General features: G+C 41.8%; 2 protein-coding genes across 2 annotated transcripts; one reads left to right on the plus strand and one right to left on the minus strand.

The window, feature by feature from the left end:
* Window positions 1–369: 369 nt before the first annotated feature.
* LOC125596581 lies at window positions 370–3,494 on the plus strand. The gene is made up of 3 exons (XM_048771675.1): window positions 370–606; window positions 706–1,824; window positions 1,939–3,494. The coding sequence occupies exons 2-3, from the start codon at window positions 862–864 to the stop codon at window positions 2,785–2,787; spliced, it is 1,812 nt and encodes a 603-aa protein (XP_048627632.1). The 5' UTR covers window positions 370–606; window positions 706–861; the 3' UTR covers window positions 2,788–3,494.
* LOC125596582 lies at window positions 2,914–5,194 on the minus strand. Its single transcript, XM_048771676.1, has 3 exons — window positions 4,534–5,194; window positions 3,464–4,159; window positions 2,914–3,382 (listed from the first exon to the last, which is right to left on the minus strand). The coding sequence occupies exons 2-3, from the start codon at window positions 4,142–4,144 to the stop codon at window positions 3,176–3,178; spliced, it is 888 nt and encodes a 295-aa protein (XP_048627633.1). The 5' UTR covers window positions 4,145–4,159; window positions 4,534–5,194; the 3' UTR covers window positions 2,914–3,175.
* Window positions 5,195–13,705: the final 8,511 nt, after the last annotated feature.

The raw sequence follows: 13,705 nt of genomic DNA on the forward strand, positions 1-13,705 counted from the left end.
GCCTGACTTTTGAGTTTCCGGAGTGGATGAGGATCCCCGCAGATGTGGCATGGCCACCGGTGGATGTCAGGGAGGATGGAGATGTGGATCTATTCATGTCGGTGAGACTTGAAATCCAAGATTTGAAGCTAATGGTGACTATAGGCAACAATGTAGTTGCACGTTATCTTTTCCAGAGGAGGGATAACTATACAATTATCGGGAGTTCAAGTGGAAACTTAGATGTTAATGTGAACCCTTTCTGTGGTATCTCTGATGTTAGTCATCTACCACTGAGGGGTGTGAATGAATATCGTGGTGGTTTAACGGATGGTGCTGCGTATTGGGAAAGTATTCTTGGCCAGGGGGAAATGACAACTGGTCAGCAGTCTCTCCTAGGCGTGTGCACGGATGATGACGATACCACACAACTGAGAAGCCCTCGGTTAACCCAAGGGAAGCCTCCATTTGCTAATGCTATGGAGACAAGCGAGGGAACAGAATCATCAACAGACTCCTCAGCTGCTCCACTGAATGCATTCCCCCCGATCGCTGGTTATGGAGTGATAAGATTGAAGGAGGGCATTCATCAGCCTGTTGCCAATCCGAGTTTGGCCCTGACAATAGGTATGCTATAAGGACTACAATAGCTACTACGTCTATATGTTAGCAGTTGTGTTATATATGTTAACACGTATGTTATTAAAATTTATGTTACCTTGTCAGTTGGACAGCAAAAAAGGCCTCCGTCTATACTTGATTACATTACCAAGGGTAAAGGAAAAGTGTCGGAGGTGGGTGTTGTTGATAAGACACAAGTGAGCGCTTCCGGTGGTTCACTCTCTCCTAGTAGGAACCCAAACTTTGCAGATCCATTACCCTATGATGACTCCGCTGATGAAGGTGAGTGTACATACACCATCTTATTTGTATAATTATTTGGACCCCAACAACTTGTCAGTAATCTATATTTTAACCTCATTTGGAACAGATATCGCTGCTGAAGGAAATCAACATTTGTTTGTCAGGCAAGTCTTCATGGATCGAACTGCTTTCAAGACACACATGTCGCTGTATGCGTTGGCCAAAAAGTTCCCCTTTATCTGTCGTCGATCAGAACCTGGAAAAATGGTGCTAGCGTGTAAGGGCACCAACTGCGAGTGGAGAGTGTACGCAAGTAAGCTGGCCGGGTGTCCAACGTTCCAGATTAAGCGTGTGGATGAGGAGCATAACTGTACTGTAGACGAGCGCGGTGACTTCAAGAGGCATGCAACATCTAATCTGATAGGTGAGATGGTCCGGAACAAGTATGCTGGTGTTGGCGTTGGTCCTAAGCCAGGAACCCTTAGGGAGTTCATGCGCACTGATCACCATGTTCCCATAACATACTGGAAGGCTTGGAAATCTAGGGAAGTTGCAATTGAGAAAAGCTTTGGTAACACTAAGGACGCCTACAAGATGCTTCCTTCTTATCTGGAGCAGTTGGCTCTCGCTAATCCTGGTTCTGTCGTTGCTATAGAAACAACACGTGATGCTGGAGACGTCCAACGTTTCAAATATCTCTTCATCTCACTTGCCGCTTCTGTTAAGGGTTATAGCTACATGAGAAAGGTGATTGTAGTAGACGGCACTCACCTTAAAGGGAAGTATGTTGGCTGCTTACTCACTGCTAGTGCGCAAGACGGAAATTACCAAATTTTCCCTATTGCCTTTGCTGTGGTTGATGGAGAAAACGACAGCTCCTGGACTTGGTTCTTCCAAAAGATTTTGGAGGTCGTGGAGGATGGGTATGATCTGGTCTTTGTCTCCGACAGGCACAAGTCCATCTACGCTGCTCTTCTGAAGGTACGATCACGATCTATTACTTGGATTTCAATGACGTGGTTATCTGATAACTAAAATATTAGCGCTTAAGTTATATGATTGACTAAACGAAACAGGATGTATTGCTATGTGCAGATGTACCCCCGAGCCAAGCATTTTGCTTGTCTTCTCCATCTGCAGCGGAACATCGTCACTATGTTCAAGAAGAAGCACCTAGCTTACTTGGTCTCGAAGGCAGCTAGGGCCTACCGTGTCTCTGATTTCTACAGGCACTTCAATGAGATAAAGATGGTCGACATTAACTGTGCTGATTATCTAGTCAGGGTTGGTTTCGAACATTGGACTCGGTCCCACTGTCATGGCTTGCGTTACAATATTATGACCAGTAACATAGCCGAGTCACTCAATGCCGCTTTGGCGGAAGCAAGGGGATATCCAATAGTTGTGCTGCTTGATTACATTAGGTCTATGCTGATGAGGTGGTTGTCAGGAAGGCGTGAGGCATCAGCTGGGTGCAGCGGTGTTGTGACGCCAAAGGTAGAAGAGCTGATGTCCAAGAATTTCAGTGTTTCAACTGGGTTGCTTGTCCGTCACATCAATGGGGGTGAGTTTGAGGTTCGTGGCATGGATGGACACCCTTTCAGGGTTGACCTTGATAAGAAGGTTTGTAGCTGCCTAGAGTTTGATATGCTCTTGATCCCCTGTGAGCATGCTGTCGCTGCTGCGATGCACTCAAAGCGCAGGATAGATGCTCTCGTTGGTGAGAAGTTCACGTGCAACACTTGGGCAGCTGCTTACTCCATGAGCATCAATCCCACCAGTGATTATATGACTCCAGCTGCTGAGGCTGACACTCTTGGTGCGCTGAACCTTGCACCGCCAAATACAAGACGCCCACCAGGGAGGCCTAAGAAGACAAGGATCTTCTCGCGTGGTGAATTCAAAGTAAGGGAGTTAACAATTTTTGGAAAATTTTCATTCTAGTTTAACAGTTAATTTGTTTATGGGTCCTTATTACTATATCTTGACACACTGGTTTGATTATGCAGAGTGGTCTCCGTTGGCGTCGCCCAAGTACTTGTAGGAAGTGCGGTGGAGCGGATCACAACCGTGCCACCTGTAAAATGCCAATATGAGAAGGTGTAAGGTTATTAGGGGGCCAATGGAATGAAGTCTTTTGATAAAGGTCTGATGTGGGGCGACCGATTTTCTTTGTTTAATATCAATGCCTCCGACATTCTCCTGCGATAGTCCCAGTGAGAATGACGGTAATTCGATCAGAGATAAAAGGAATTCGATCTGGGAAAATGGTAACTTTATGTACTCAGCTTCCAAGCTAAAATTAATTAGCAACTACGTGAATGTTTATGATCTAATTTGGGCGTGAGCATACCTCGGTGTCGGCTAGTGTCTCTTCTTCATCGACTGTAGGCAGTTGAGCAATGCGGGATGTGTGCTCCTGAGATACTATGGGGGTGACGTTAAATCCTTCCACTTCCGTAACCACAACATGTTCCACGCTTTCGTGATCTGTAGCTACGCCCAAAGGGAGGTTGTGACTATTCTCTGTTGCCGTTAACTGTAAGAGGGTAGGACCTATTAATTATAATAATGACTACATATAAAGTGTAGCAGTTGTAATAAACCACCATATACTTACATCATTTGGGATTGAGAACTCTTGAACATCATTGATCACCTTGTTTATTACCTCGTCCGCTCGTAATTGGCTATCGTTGTCCTCACCGTGTAGCAATGGCTCTTTCCTTGTTAGTGGCGACCACGCCCCACCTGATTGATTTCCATGTTCTTTAGGTGATAGCAACGGTCCCGCAGAATTGGCAGTGTCAACATTTTCTCCCCCGCTCTGTCCTCTCCCACTAGTGTCTTCCTCGCGCACTGCGGTAGACATTTGTTTTCCAAGAAAACCAATGATGCTCCGAATCACTGCACCCTCCATCTTCTCACGTTGAGCTATAATAACTTTGCCAAGACTCTGCTCGATTTTTGCAGCTTCCCATGATAAAGCATCCGCGATTTTCTTGTTAATTATGCCTGCAATAAGGTTTGCAATACGGCTGGAAGCACCAATGTCAACTGCATCCGTAGCGAGAACGTCGGGTAGGCTCTCTGGTTCCTTTTTATCTTTACCCTCTTTTTCTTTTTGTTTCTTTTCAGCCCTCATACGAGACAGATCGACGCCGGTTAAGCCCCCAACAAACATTGCCTTGTTGAAAACTTTGCCATTTTGAATTAGGCGGACAAGGTTATCGACAGTCTCATCGTCGACCTCGTCATCCCACTCCAACTGATTACGCGAGTGTGTAGTATCCTCAATCATGGATATGACCTCCGTCTGAAATGCATAGAAAATAAATAAGCAGCTGATCATTTTAGTGGTATGTGTCAATGGTGACGCTGATACTACCTACTACTATATATTTATAAGCTTAGTAGCCACTTAATATGTTGACTTATAATAAAACATGTGATCGTTAAGTGTTATAGGGTACGGTTACCCCTAGTAGTGCAGTCGCATATAGAATGATGTAGGGGATTAGAGCAGGTTAGCAGACAATAATATTAATACCAATTACTTGTCGCTAAGTTATATTTTTAAACTTAGCATCTATCTTTTCTCTTGCCTAGTACTACAGTTATTTAACACATATCAATCTTAACAACCACCATGTATCGACAGATGGTCTAAGTTTTAAAAAGCAAGCTAACCTTTGCCTCCTCATCTAGGTCTCTGGCGTGAGTTGGGTTGACATAGTATCAGACCGTCTTGGGCTGTGGCGCTGGGGCATCTGTTTCTTCTTCTACTTCAGCTTCAGTGTCATTACATCCCGACTCAGATTCACTGTCAGACTCAATCACAACAACAGGTTCTGACTGCGGGACAACCTCTTTAATCTGAGGAACGGCAGCCATGAATACAAGTTGAATGGCATCTACGAATCCAGGCAATGCAATGCTGGATTGGGAGAGTAAGATTTCGTCTTTCTTCTTGATTCCAGTTACCAGCATCTCAAATGTTACTCTCCCCCAGGGATAAGCAAGAAACTCACTGAAGTCACGAATCAATTCAACGTGCTCCGGGATAATACGGGGGAGGTGAGATGTCGGAAGTAAAAAGCATGACGTGAATGCAAGACATGCATACTTCAGCCGCATCTCGCGGTCTTTAACCTTCTTCTTTTTCAGCATTTCTATCGCTGCATCAACTGGACAGAACTTGAGAGACCCAAAGAGTTCACCCCAATATAGCTTCTCTGTAATAGGATTCTTCTTCCTTTTGATGTTCTTTTTGATAATCTTGTTGCAATTAAGCCCAGTTACATGAGCAAACTCTTGAAGAGACATCCTAATAGGTTTACCAGCGAACAAGAACCAGATCTCTTTTTTTTCTTCACCCTGAGTATACGCACAATGACGAACTGACCAAAGGTACCTGAAAACGAAGGGTTTTCTGCTTGCGAAATGATCTTCCCAAAGGTTGTATTCCGCATAAACTCGACTTCATCAGGTTTCAAGACTTCAATTATGGAATCAATTCTCTTGGGTTTGTGGTAGGTGTTCACTCTCTCTCCAGCAGGTTTTTCACCAGCGGCAAACATGCGTTCTGGAATCTGTATCTCTTCCATTTCGTCTGTTGGGAACTTCTGAGATTTTTGGAGACTTTTGGAGAGAAAAATAGTTTTGTAACTACTTCAAGAATGAGAACTGATAACGGTGACTAGAAGGTGGAGACTTTACAATCGTCCTATTAAACTGACAAAAGAAGTAATTCAAGGCTCTTCAATTGCCCCCGGTGTCATTTGGGAAGATCTTGGTAGTACAAGTGATGTCGTGTGATAGGTCTCGCCCTATACTAGTGTCTGACATCAATTTTGCCAGCTGCGTGTGCTATGGTATTAGGCGTTGTAGGGGTCTTTCGGTATATAAAAAAAAGGTACAGTAACGTAAAAGGTGAAATGGTAGTTCTCTAATTTCAGCGATTTCCGTGTGTATAGCACCTAATTTCTCTATTTAATATTCTATATAAATAAAATTCAGTACTGATCTGTAACATTGTATAAAAATATAAAATTACCATTTAAAATTGCCACCAAACACTGTACACTACAAGAAAACATCAAGGATTCTGAGGGAAAAAATCGTCGGAATTTCGTCGGAATATCGTTATTCCGACGCAATTCCGACGAAATACGTCGTCGGAAATAATTCCTCGGAATTTCTTTTTTCCTCTGAAATCCCTCGGAATTTTCCGACGGAATTCCGAGGAAATAAATTTCCGAGGAAATTCCGAGGATCCCTTGTTTGTCGGAAAAGTCCTCGGAATATACCGAGGTAGAACTTCGTCGGGATAATTCCTCGGAAGTTCATCGATCGATGCGTGTTTGGACATATATACATCGATCGATAGGAGTATACCGACGGACTTTTTCCTCGGTTTATTCCGAGGAACTGTTCCCTCGGTATATTCCGAGGGATCCGTTCCTCGGAATTTTCCGAGGGAGTTGTCCCTCGGAAAATTCCGAGGGAAATGTCCCTCGCTATATTTTTAAAAAAAAAACGGATCGATCGATGCGTTTTTGTTCAAAAACGCATCGATCGATGTAGTGAAAAATATAATTAATTTCCTCGAAATGTAAAAAATATTAATTTTTTGAAAAAATAAAATTTCTGAAATTTAAATTCGAAAATATGAAATTAAAAGTAAAATTGAAATCATACTAATTAATATTCAAAGTTTCACAAATAAAAATAAAACATTCCGAGATTGGGGAAAAAAAAAACTACGGGTCTGGCACGTCCGGGAACACCTCGTTCGGGTACATCCTCTGCATCATCTCCATCATTTGCTGGTTCAGCCTCCTCTGTGCCTCATAGCCCGCCTGTTGAGCCGCCATCTGGGTCTCCAACAAAGATATTCGATCATCTTTGTCCTTCAACTGAGCCGTAAGTACTTCTGGATCAACAAAGGGCGGTGGTGCAGAAGAAGGAGGAACCGACCGGGTGCGACGACCCAAACCGAACAAACGTCCCTTCTTCTTTGGAACCGACTGAATAGAAAAAAGCCAAATTTAGAAATTTAAACCAAGAAATAAATGAATTGAACTTTAAAAAAAAGAACTTACGGATTCAACGATTTCGTTGATTCGAAACCGGGACAAGTTGGTCGAAGCCGTCGAAGCGTCATCCTCGGTTTGAAGCTGAGACACTTCGTCTACCACCTGAGTTTGGACCAGGTCGACCACGTCCCTCACAAGACCGTCATCAATCTGGCCGGTCTTCTTGTTGGTATACGCCCTCCTCATTAGGGCGAGATCATCGACCGGCTCGCCATCATTTTCTTCCGCCTTGAAAAAAAACATAAAATTAAAGAAACATTAGAAATTAGAAGAAATGCACAATAAATTTAAATTCTGAAACTCAAATAATTGAAGAAAAAGCGGTTGAACTTACCATGCGATCTCCGAGAGTGGCAATAGATTGAGCACCCAAGTTATGCTTGTAGATGCCCTTCCCTTTACGGTCGCTCCTGCGGTTGGTGGAGTTGGTGGAAGAAGTTTCTTTCGTCTCCTCCTTATCCCAATGCGCACACAACTCCTTCCAGACCGTATCGTTCATCGACTTTGGGACCTTTTAATTAAAAAAAAAAAAAAGTTTAATAAATTAAAAAATAGTTTAATAAATTAAAAAATTGTTTAATAAATTAAATCGAACCTTATTGATTTCCCACTTCTTCTTCCACTCGTGGATCTGCTTCCCATAGTTGTCCATTACTTTATGGACGAAGTGGTGATAGATAAAGAGCGTCTCATCGGAATTCCAGTTGAACTCTTGCTGAAAAAAAAACACAATTAGTAGAAAATTTATATTAAAGATTAAAAATATAAGTAAAAAATTAGAATACTTACCGCAAACTGACGAAACCACAGAACCTGCTTGTCGGTTGGGAAGTGAGTGAAAGTCGGATGTCCACTGTCGAGGGCCGAGTACATCATACGGTTGATCCATGCGCTGATCCCGTTCCCGGATCGGTTGAACCTTATTAAAAGAACAAACGGTTAATAATGAATCCAAATTTAAAGAAAAAAAAATGTTTAATTACCATGTTTGACCCCGTCCATGTGGATACGGAGTGAGATACGGAAGATGGTCACGACCGGGCTGTTGAACCAACTCCGCAACCCTCATCACTCCCGGAGGACCCGGAGGAACAGGAGCGGATGCAGCAGCGGGAGCGAGAGGAGCATGAGCGGGTGCAGCAGAGGGAGATGTATGGTTGGAGCTGTGGGGCGAAGGGGAATCCTGAAAATGGCTGGAATCCCGAGACTGGCTCCCCGTACCACCACGACCACGACGCTGTCGAGGCCGGGTCTGATCATCATGAGACCTGTAAATTAAAAAAATATATTTAATAAATACAGAAATATATAAATTAATTTTTTTATTAAAAAAAAATCCCAAATAATTTAATCACAGAAAAAGATTTATATATATTAAATTTTTTTAATAAATATATAAAAATAGTTCTAATAAACAAAAATAGTTTTAATAAATAAAAATTGTTTAATAATTAAAATGTTTTGTAAAATCCAAAAAATCGAATTTATATAGAAATTTTTTTTTGTAAAATCCAAAAAATCGAATTTATATAGAAAAATCGTTTTGTAAAATACAAAAATCGATTTATATACAAAAATTGATTTTATAAATACAAAAAATAAAAAAATTATAAAAAAATTCTAAATCAATTCAACAAAACAAATTATTCAACCAAATCACAATTCTAAACCTATTATACAACCAAATCACAATCCTAACCAATCACCCTAACAAAAATCTATCAAAACTACACAAAAACCTAACAAATAGAACCTAAGAGAGTGGGATAGGGTCCTTACATGATTTGTGTAAGAGAAGAGGGAGATCGCCGGAGATATCGTCGGATTTCAGGGGGAAATCGCCGGAGAGAAAGAGAGGAGTCGCGCAGAGGAAGAAGAGAGAAATGGGGAAGAAGAAGGGGCTCGTGGTTATAAAACCTAGGGTCCGACGGACATTATCCGTCGGAATTCCGTCGGAATTCTAATTTCAATTTTCGCGAAATATTTGCCCGGTAAAATGAAAATATTCCGAGGAAATTCCGACAGATAGTAAAATATCCGTCGGAATTTCCTCGGAATATTCCGAGGAAATACCGAGGAACTAGTGTTTGGGGTTTCAAAACATCAATTTTTTTGCCGTATTTCATTTCTTATACAATTGTAATGCATACCATTGAGGATTCTTTGTATACATGAGCATAAACCATGAAATAACAAATTTCAAAACTAATTGAAAGTATTCCCTTTACCGTTCGTTAAAAGGTATAAGTGTTTCTCTTATGTTGCGAGATTTCGTTCATACAATCGGAAAAGTGTTAATTATACGGTAAGGAACAAATTTTTGACTTCATAATGAACGTAAGACACTTAATAAGGGTTATATAGGTGTTATTCAAACGGCAAAACGTTGTTTTCGGTTTAAAAACCCTATTTCCTCGGAATTTCCTCGGATTATTCCGAGGGAACTCCGACGAAACCCTCTTCTTCCTCGAAATTTCCTCGGAATATTCCGAGGAAATTCCGACGAACTAGTGTTTGGGGTTTCAAAACGTAATTTTTTTTAAAAAAACGCATCGATCGATGCGTTTTTGAACAAAAACAAATCGATCGATTACTAAGATGGCCCGGGCCGTAAGATTGTGATCGATCGATGAGAGTATCCCATCGATCTATCGACAATCTGAATTGTTCCTCGGAATTTCCTCGGAAAATCTTGTATGTTTTTTTAAAAATGCATCGATCGATGCGTTATAGAACAAAAACGCATCGATCGATTACTAGGATGGACCGGGCCGTAAGATTGTGATCGATCGATGAGATTAACCCATCGATCTATCGACAATCTGAATTGTTCCTCGGAATTTCATCGGAAAATCTTGTATGTTTTTTTAAAAATGCATCGATCGATGCGTTATAGAACAAAAACGCATCGATCGATTACTAGGATTTACGGGGCCGTAAGATTGTGATCGATCGATGAGAGTAACCCATCGATCTATCGACAATCTGAATTGTTCCTCGGAATTTCGTCGGAAAATCTTGTATGTTTTTTTAAAAATGCATCGATCGATGCGTTATAGAACACAAACGCATCGATCGATTACTAGGATGGACCGGGCCGTAAGATTGTGATCGATCGATGAGAGTATCCCATCGATCGATCGACAATCTGAATTGTTCCTCGGAATTTCCTCGGAAAATCTTGTATGTTTTTTTAAAAACGCATCGATCGATGCGTTATAGAACAAAAACGCATCGATCGATTACCAAGATGGCCCGGGCCGTAAGAATGTGATCGATCGATGCGTTATAGAAACAAAACGCATCGATCGATGCGTGTTCGGAAAACAGAATTATAAGGCAAAACCCGACCTTTTTTGGATCTAAACCTTAGAACTCTCATCCCCTCCGATTTCCCCTATAATTCGCCCCCCCCTTTCTCTCTCTATAATCATCCGATTTGAACAATTTTGGGCTCTATTCCACTTGATTTTTCGAGCTCTACCTGATTCCTACACTCGTCTTCACCCTAAGACAGGTATACTCCGCGAATCTCCACATTCTGAAATCGTGTTCTTGAGCAATTTTTTGGGTTTTGTGAATTTCTTATTTCCGTGTTGATTCCTTGATCAAATATGCATGAAACAGATGTTTAAACATGGAATAGAACACAATTGTCTGTGATCAACGAGTTTGGAACATGATTTGAGATGATTTAGGGATAGAGAATTTTTTTCAATTTCGTTTTTTTTTATCACAACTCGATTTTGCTTTTCATTTTCATGTTCAGCTTTGCCTTCTTAATTGATTATAACCATGTTGAGAGCAATGATTCTATTTTGTAGAGAATGAAGCGCACGAAAACATCAGCAAAGAAAAACACACAAGAAGCGGGTTCGTCACAGCTGGAGAAGCAAAGGCCAAAGAAGTGGGATAAGTCTGATACCACCCACTACAACAACATGAAGAAGGTAGCCGTTCCGGCTACACAACTAGCATGTCCTGAGACGATGACAATATTGGGAATCAAAGCAGACATTGAAGGACTGTTCCAGAACATGGGTCTAGGCCAACTATGCAACCTCAAGGAACCCACTTATCCGGAGTTGGTACGCCAGTTCATAGCATCCGCATACGTCACCCGTCCCGATGATAGCCATCAGGAAGGTTTTCTGGCATTCGTAGTGCAGAAAGTATACTATGAGGTATCTTTCACAGACCTCTGCGGACTATTTGGATTGAGTGCGGGGAGAGGACATATGGTCTTTATTGGACTTCAGAGCTGTTGAACTTCTGGGAAACGATTGGCACAGGGGTTTATAGATCTTCTCAGGCAAAGGAGTCACTTATCCGGAGCCCAGTACTGAGATATGCGACACGCCTCATTGGCTCATTGCTATACGGGACAACCACAGCCGCATCAGTCACGCAATGGGAGTTGTGCCTCCTGTACCAAGGTGTGAGGCATTTGCTACCGGCATTTGGAAACTCTACATTCCCACCTGCTACTGCCTTCAACATGGGAGCGGTGCTGGCCGCAAACTTAGCAGGATACAAGGGGAAAGTAACCAAATCCAAGAGCAATGCATGTGGATTTGGTGCAGTGATTACTCGGATCCTTAGACATGTGGGTGTAGACTGTGAGAACCACCAGGTAGCACTGGACAGATCGAACAACATTGCTTGGAACTACCTGGATGTCATTTCTCTAGTAAGTAAGGAGTTCATAGCTGGTCCCCACTCGAGGATCGATCGGGATGGTCCTTACGTCTACGTATTCCAGGACCGAGCGAAGAAAACACTCTACTGCCACCTGCCTCAGATCGGCCTGACTGCTCTACTTTCAGAGGCTGCAGTTGAGTTTCTACCCCCTGCTACCGCACTAGTAGACAAGCCATCCTTCTTCACGCCAAAATATCAGACCAAAGGCAAGGGCGTGGTTGATGAAGAAGGACAAGATGAGGCTGCACAAGCCATTCCAGATGATTCACAACCCCATCAGCTACTCCCATCAGACTCCAGCCAGTACAAGCTGCAAGAGCTTCCACCGAACGCCACTTCGCGCCAGCAACAACATTGGAGAGATCAGAGCATAAAGACAAACAACGACATGCTACACAAGATCTGGGCTGCCATTTCACGTATCAGGCCGTGTCGTTGCCAAAAGGATGATGTAGTTCATCGGGACAACTCTCCATCCAGCTCTGGTTCGGGTTCGAGTGGTACACACAGGTAAGAAAGAGGTCCAAGAGACCCAACGATGCAGGAACATCTGGAGCAGGAGACGAGGAGTAGGAGCTATCACCGGCTATTTTATTTTCTTTTCTATTCTAACGTTTTATGGTCTTATTTTCTGTTAATTTTGAACTGAGTTTTTTTTTAGGTTTCTTAATTATGAGTTCGTATTTCTTTTACATGGTTTCTTTGTTTTATTTGGTTGTGTTTTGTAGCTTTTAATTCGTATTCAGCTTTGCCTTGCTAGATAAACCAAATAACTATTATCCGAGGAAAGAGGTTATATCAAGTGTTCCTCGGAATTTCCTCGGTATTTCTTAAAAAAAAAAAAAAATAAGTTCAATGGTAGTCTGTTTCCGAGTCATCATCACCAGATGAATCTGAATCTGGATCTTGGTGAAACTCTCCAATTACTGGTTCATCCTCTACGTGAACGACGGCTTCCTCTCCAAAGTCGGTTAAATCGACTACAAGGCCAACTCCAGCTAAATCTTCTGCTGCACTACAGTTGCCGGATGTGCTTGGTTGTAGTGGGTCTTCCAGCTCAGAACTTCCCTGAACTCGGCCTCTCGGGTTGAGTCTTGTAACAGTAACCCATGGATCATCTCTGTTCCTTACCCGGGGGTACTTGATATAACAAACCTGTAACATTTAGAAAAATTATAAATTAATACACATGATGATGAATCATTCTGAATAATTAACATTTAATTACCTGATCGGCCTGGGAAGCAAGAATGAAAGGATCATAATATTGCAGCTTTCGCCTCGAATTTACTGATGTAACACCAAATGCATCTGTTCTCACACCTCGATCTGGGGTGTTGTCGTGCCAATCACAATAGAAAACAGTACAGCGCAATCCAACCATGCCCAAATACTTGATTTCCAAAATCTCATGTATGTGTCCGTAGTATACATCATCTCCTGATGCAGAACAAACGCCAGCATCATAAGTCGTACTCGAACGTCTCCTCTTCTGAGTTGTGAATGCATATCCTCGAGTACAAAATCTCGGATATGACTTCACAACAAAGTTTGGTCCAACGACCATCTCACGTATCCAATCGTCAAATGTTTCACCTCTGGCCAAACCAGCAGACACCTATTAATAGCACATATATATATATTATATCAATAAATGTGAATTAGTATAAATATGTGATAAAATATATTTTAATTTGTTTAAAGCACTCACATAAGTAAACATCCATCCAGTAAATTCTCTCTGCTTCATTTCTTCTAGTTCGTCCTCTGTGGCGTATCTATACTCGAACCGCTTTTCTGCCATGAAAATCCTGTATATGATGACAATAATGTAATTAATTAAGATTTAAATTTCAACTTGTTAAAATAAAAATTTGTAAGCTCATTTATTTACCTCTCATATTGAAGAACGTCTTCGCAGTTGGTGAGCAAATATGTTTGCAAATGACTGCGCTCCTGCTCAGTAAGTCGACGGTCCTTTGGTTTTCCGCTAAGTCGTCCAACGTCTGTGAAAATGTCTGGAACCGTAACATGATATGTTGCCCGTTCGCCTCTATCATCAT

The sequence above is a fragment of the Brassica napus genome, unplaced genomic scaffold, assembly GCF_020379485.1.
Source record: "Brassica napus cultivar Da-Ae unplaced genomic scaffold, Da-Ae ScsIHWf_1232;HRSCAF=1759, whole genome shotgun sequence".
Taxonomy (NCBI): Eukaryota; Viridiplantae; Streptophyta; class Magnoliopsida; order Brassicales; family Brassicaceae; genus Brassica; species Brassica napus.

Coding starts and splice junctions, on each gene's coding strand:
- LOC125596581 (XM_048771675.1), top strand. CDS start 862: ATGATGACTCCGCTGATGAAGGTGAGTGTACATACACCATCTTATTTG. Junction 1,825..1,938: donor TCTACGCTGCTCTTCTGAAG/GTACGATCACGA, acceptor TGCTATGTGCAG/ATGTACCCCCGAGCCAAGCA.
- LOC125596582 (XM_048771676.1), bottom strand. CDS start 4,144: ATGATTGAGGATACTACACACTCGCGTAATCAGTTGGAGTGGGATGAC. Junction 3,383..3,463: donor AGTTCTCAATCCCAAATGAT/GTAAGTATATGG, acceptor ACCCTCTTACAG/TTAACGGCAACAGAGAATAG.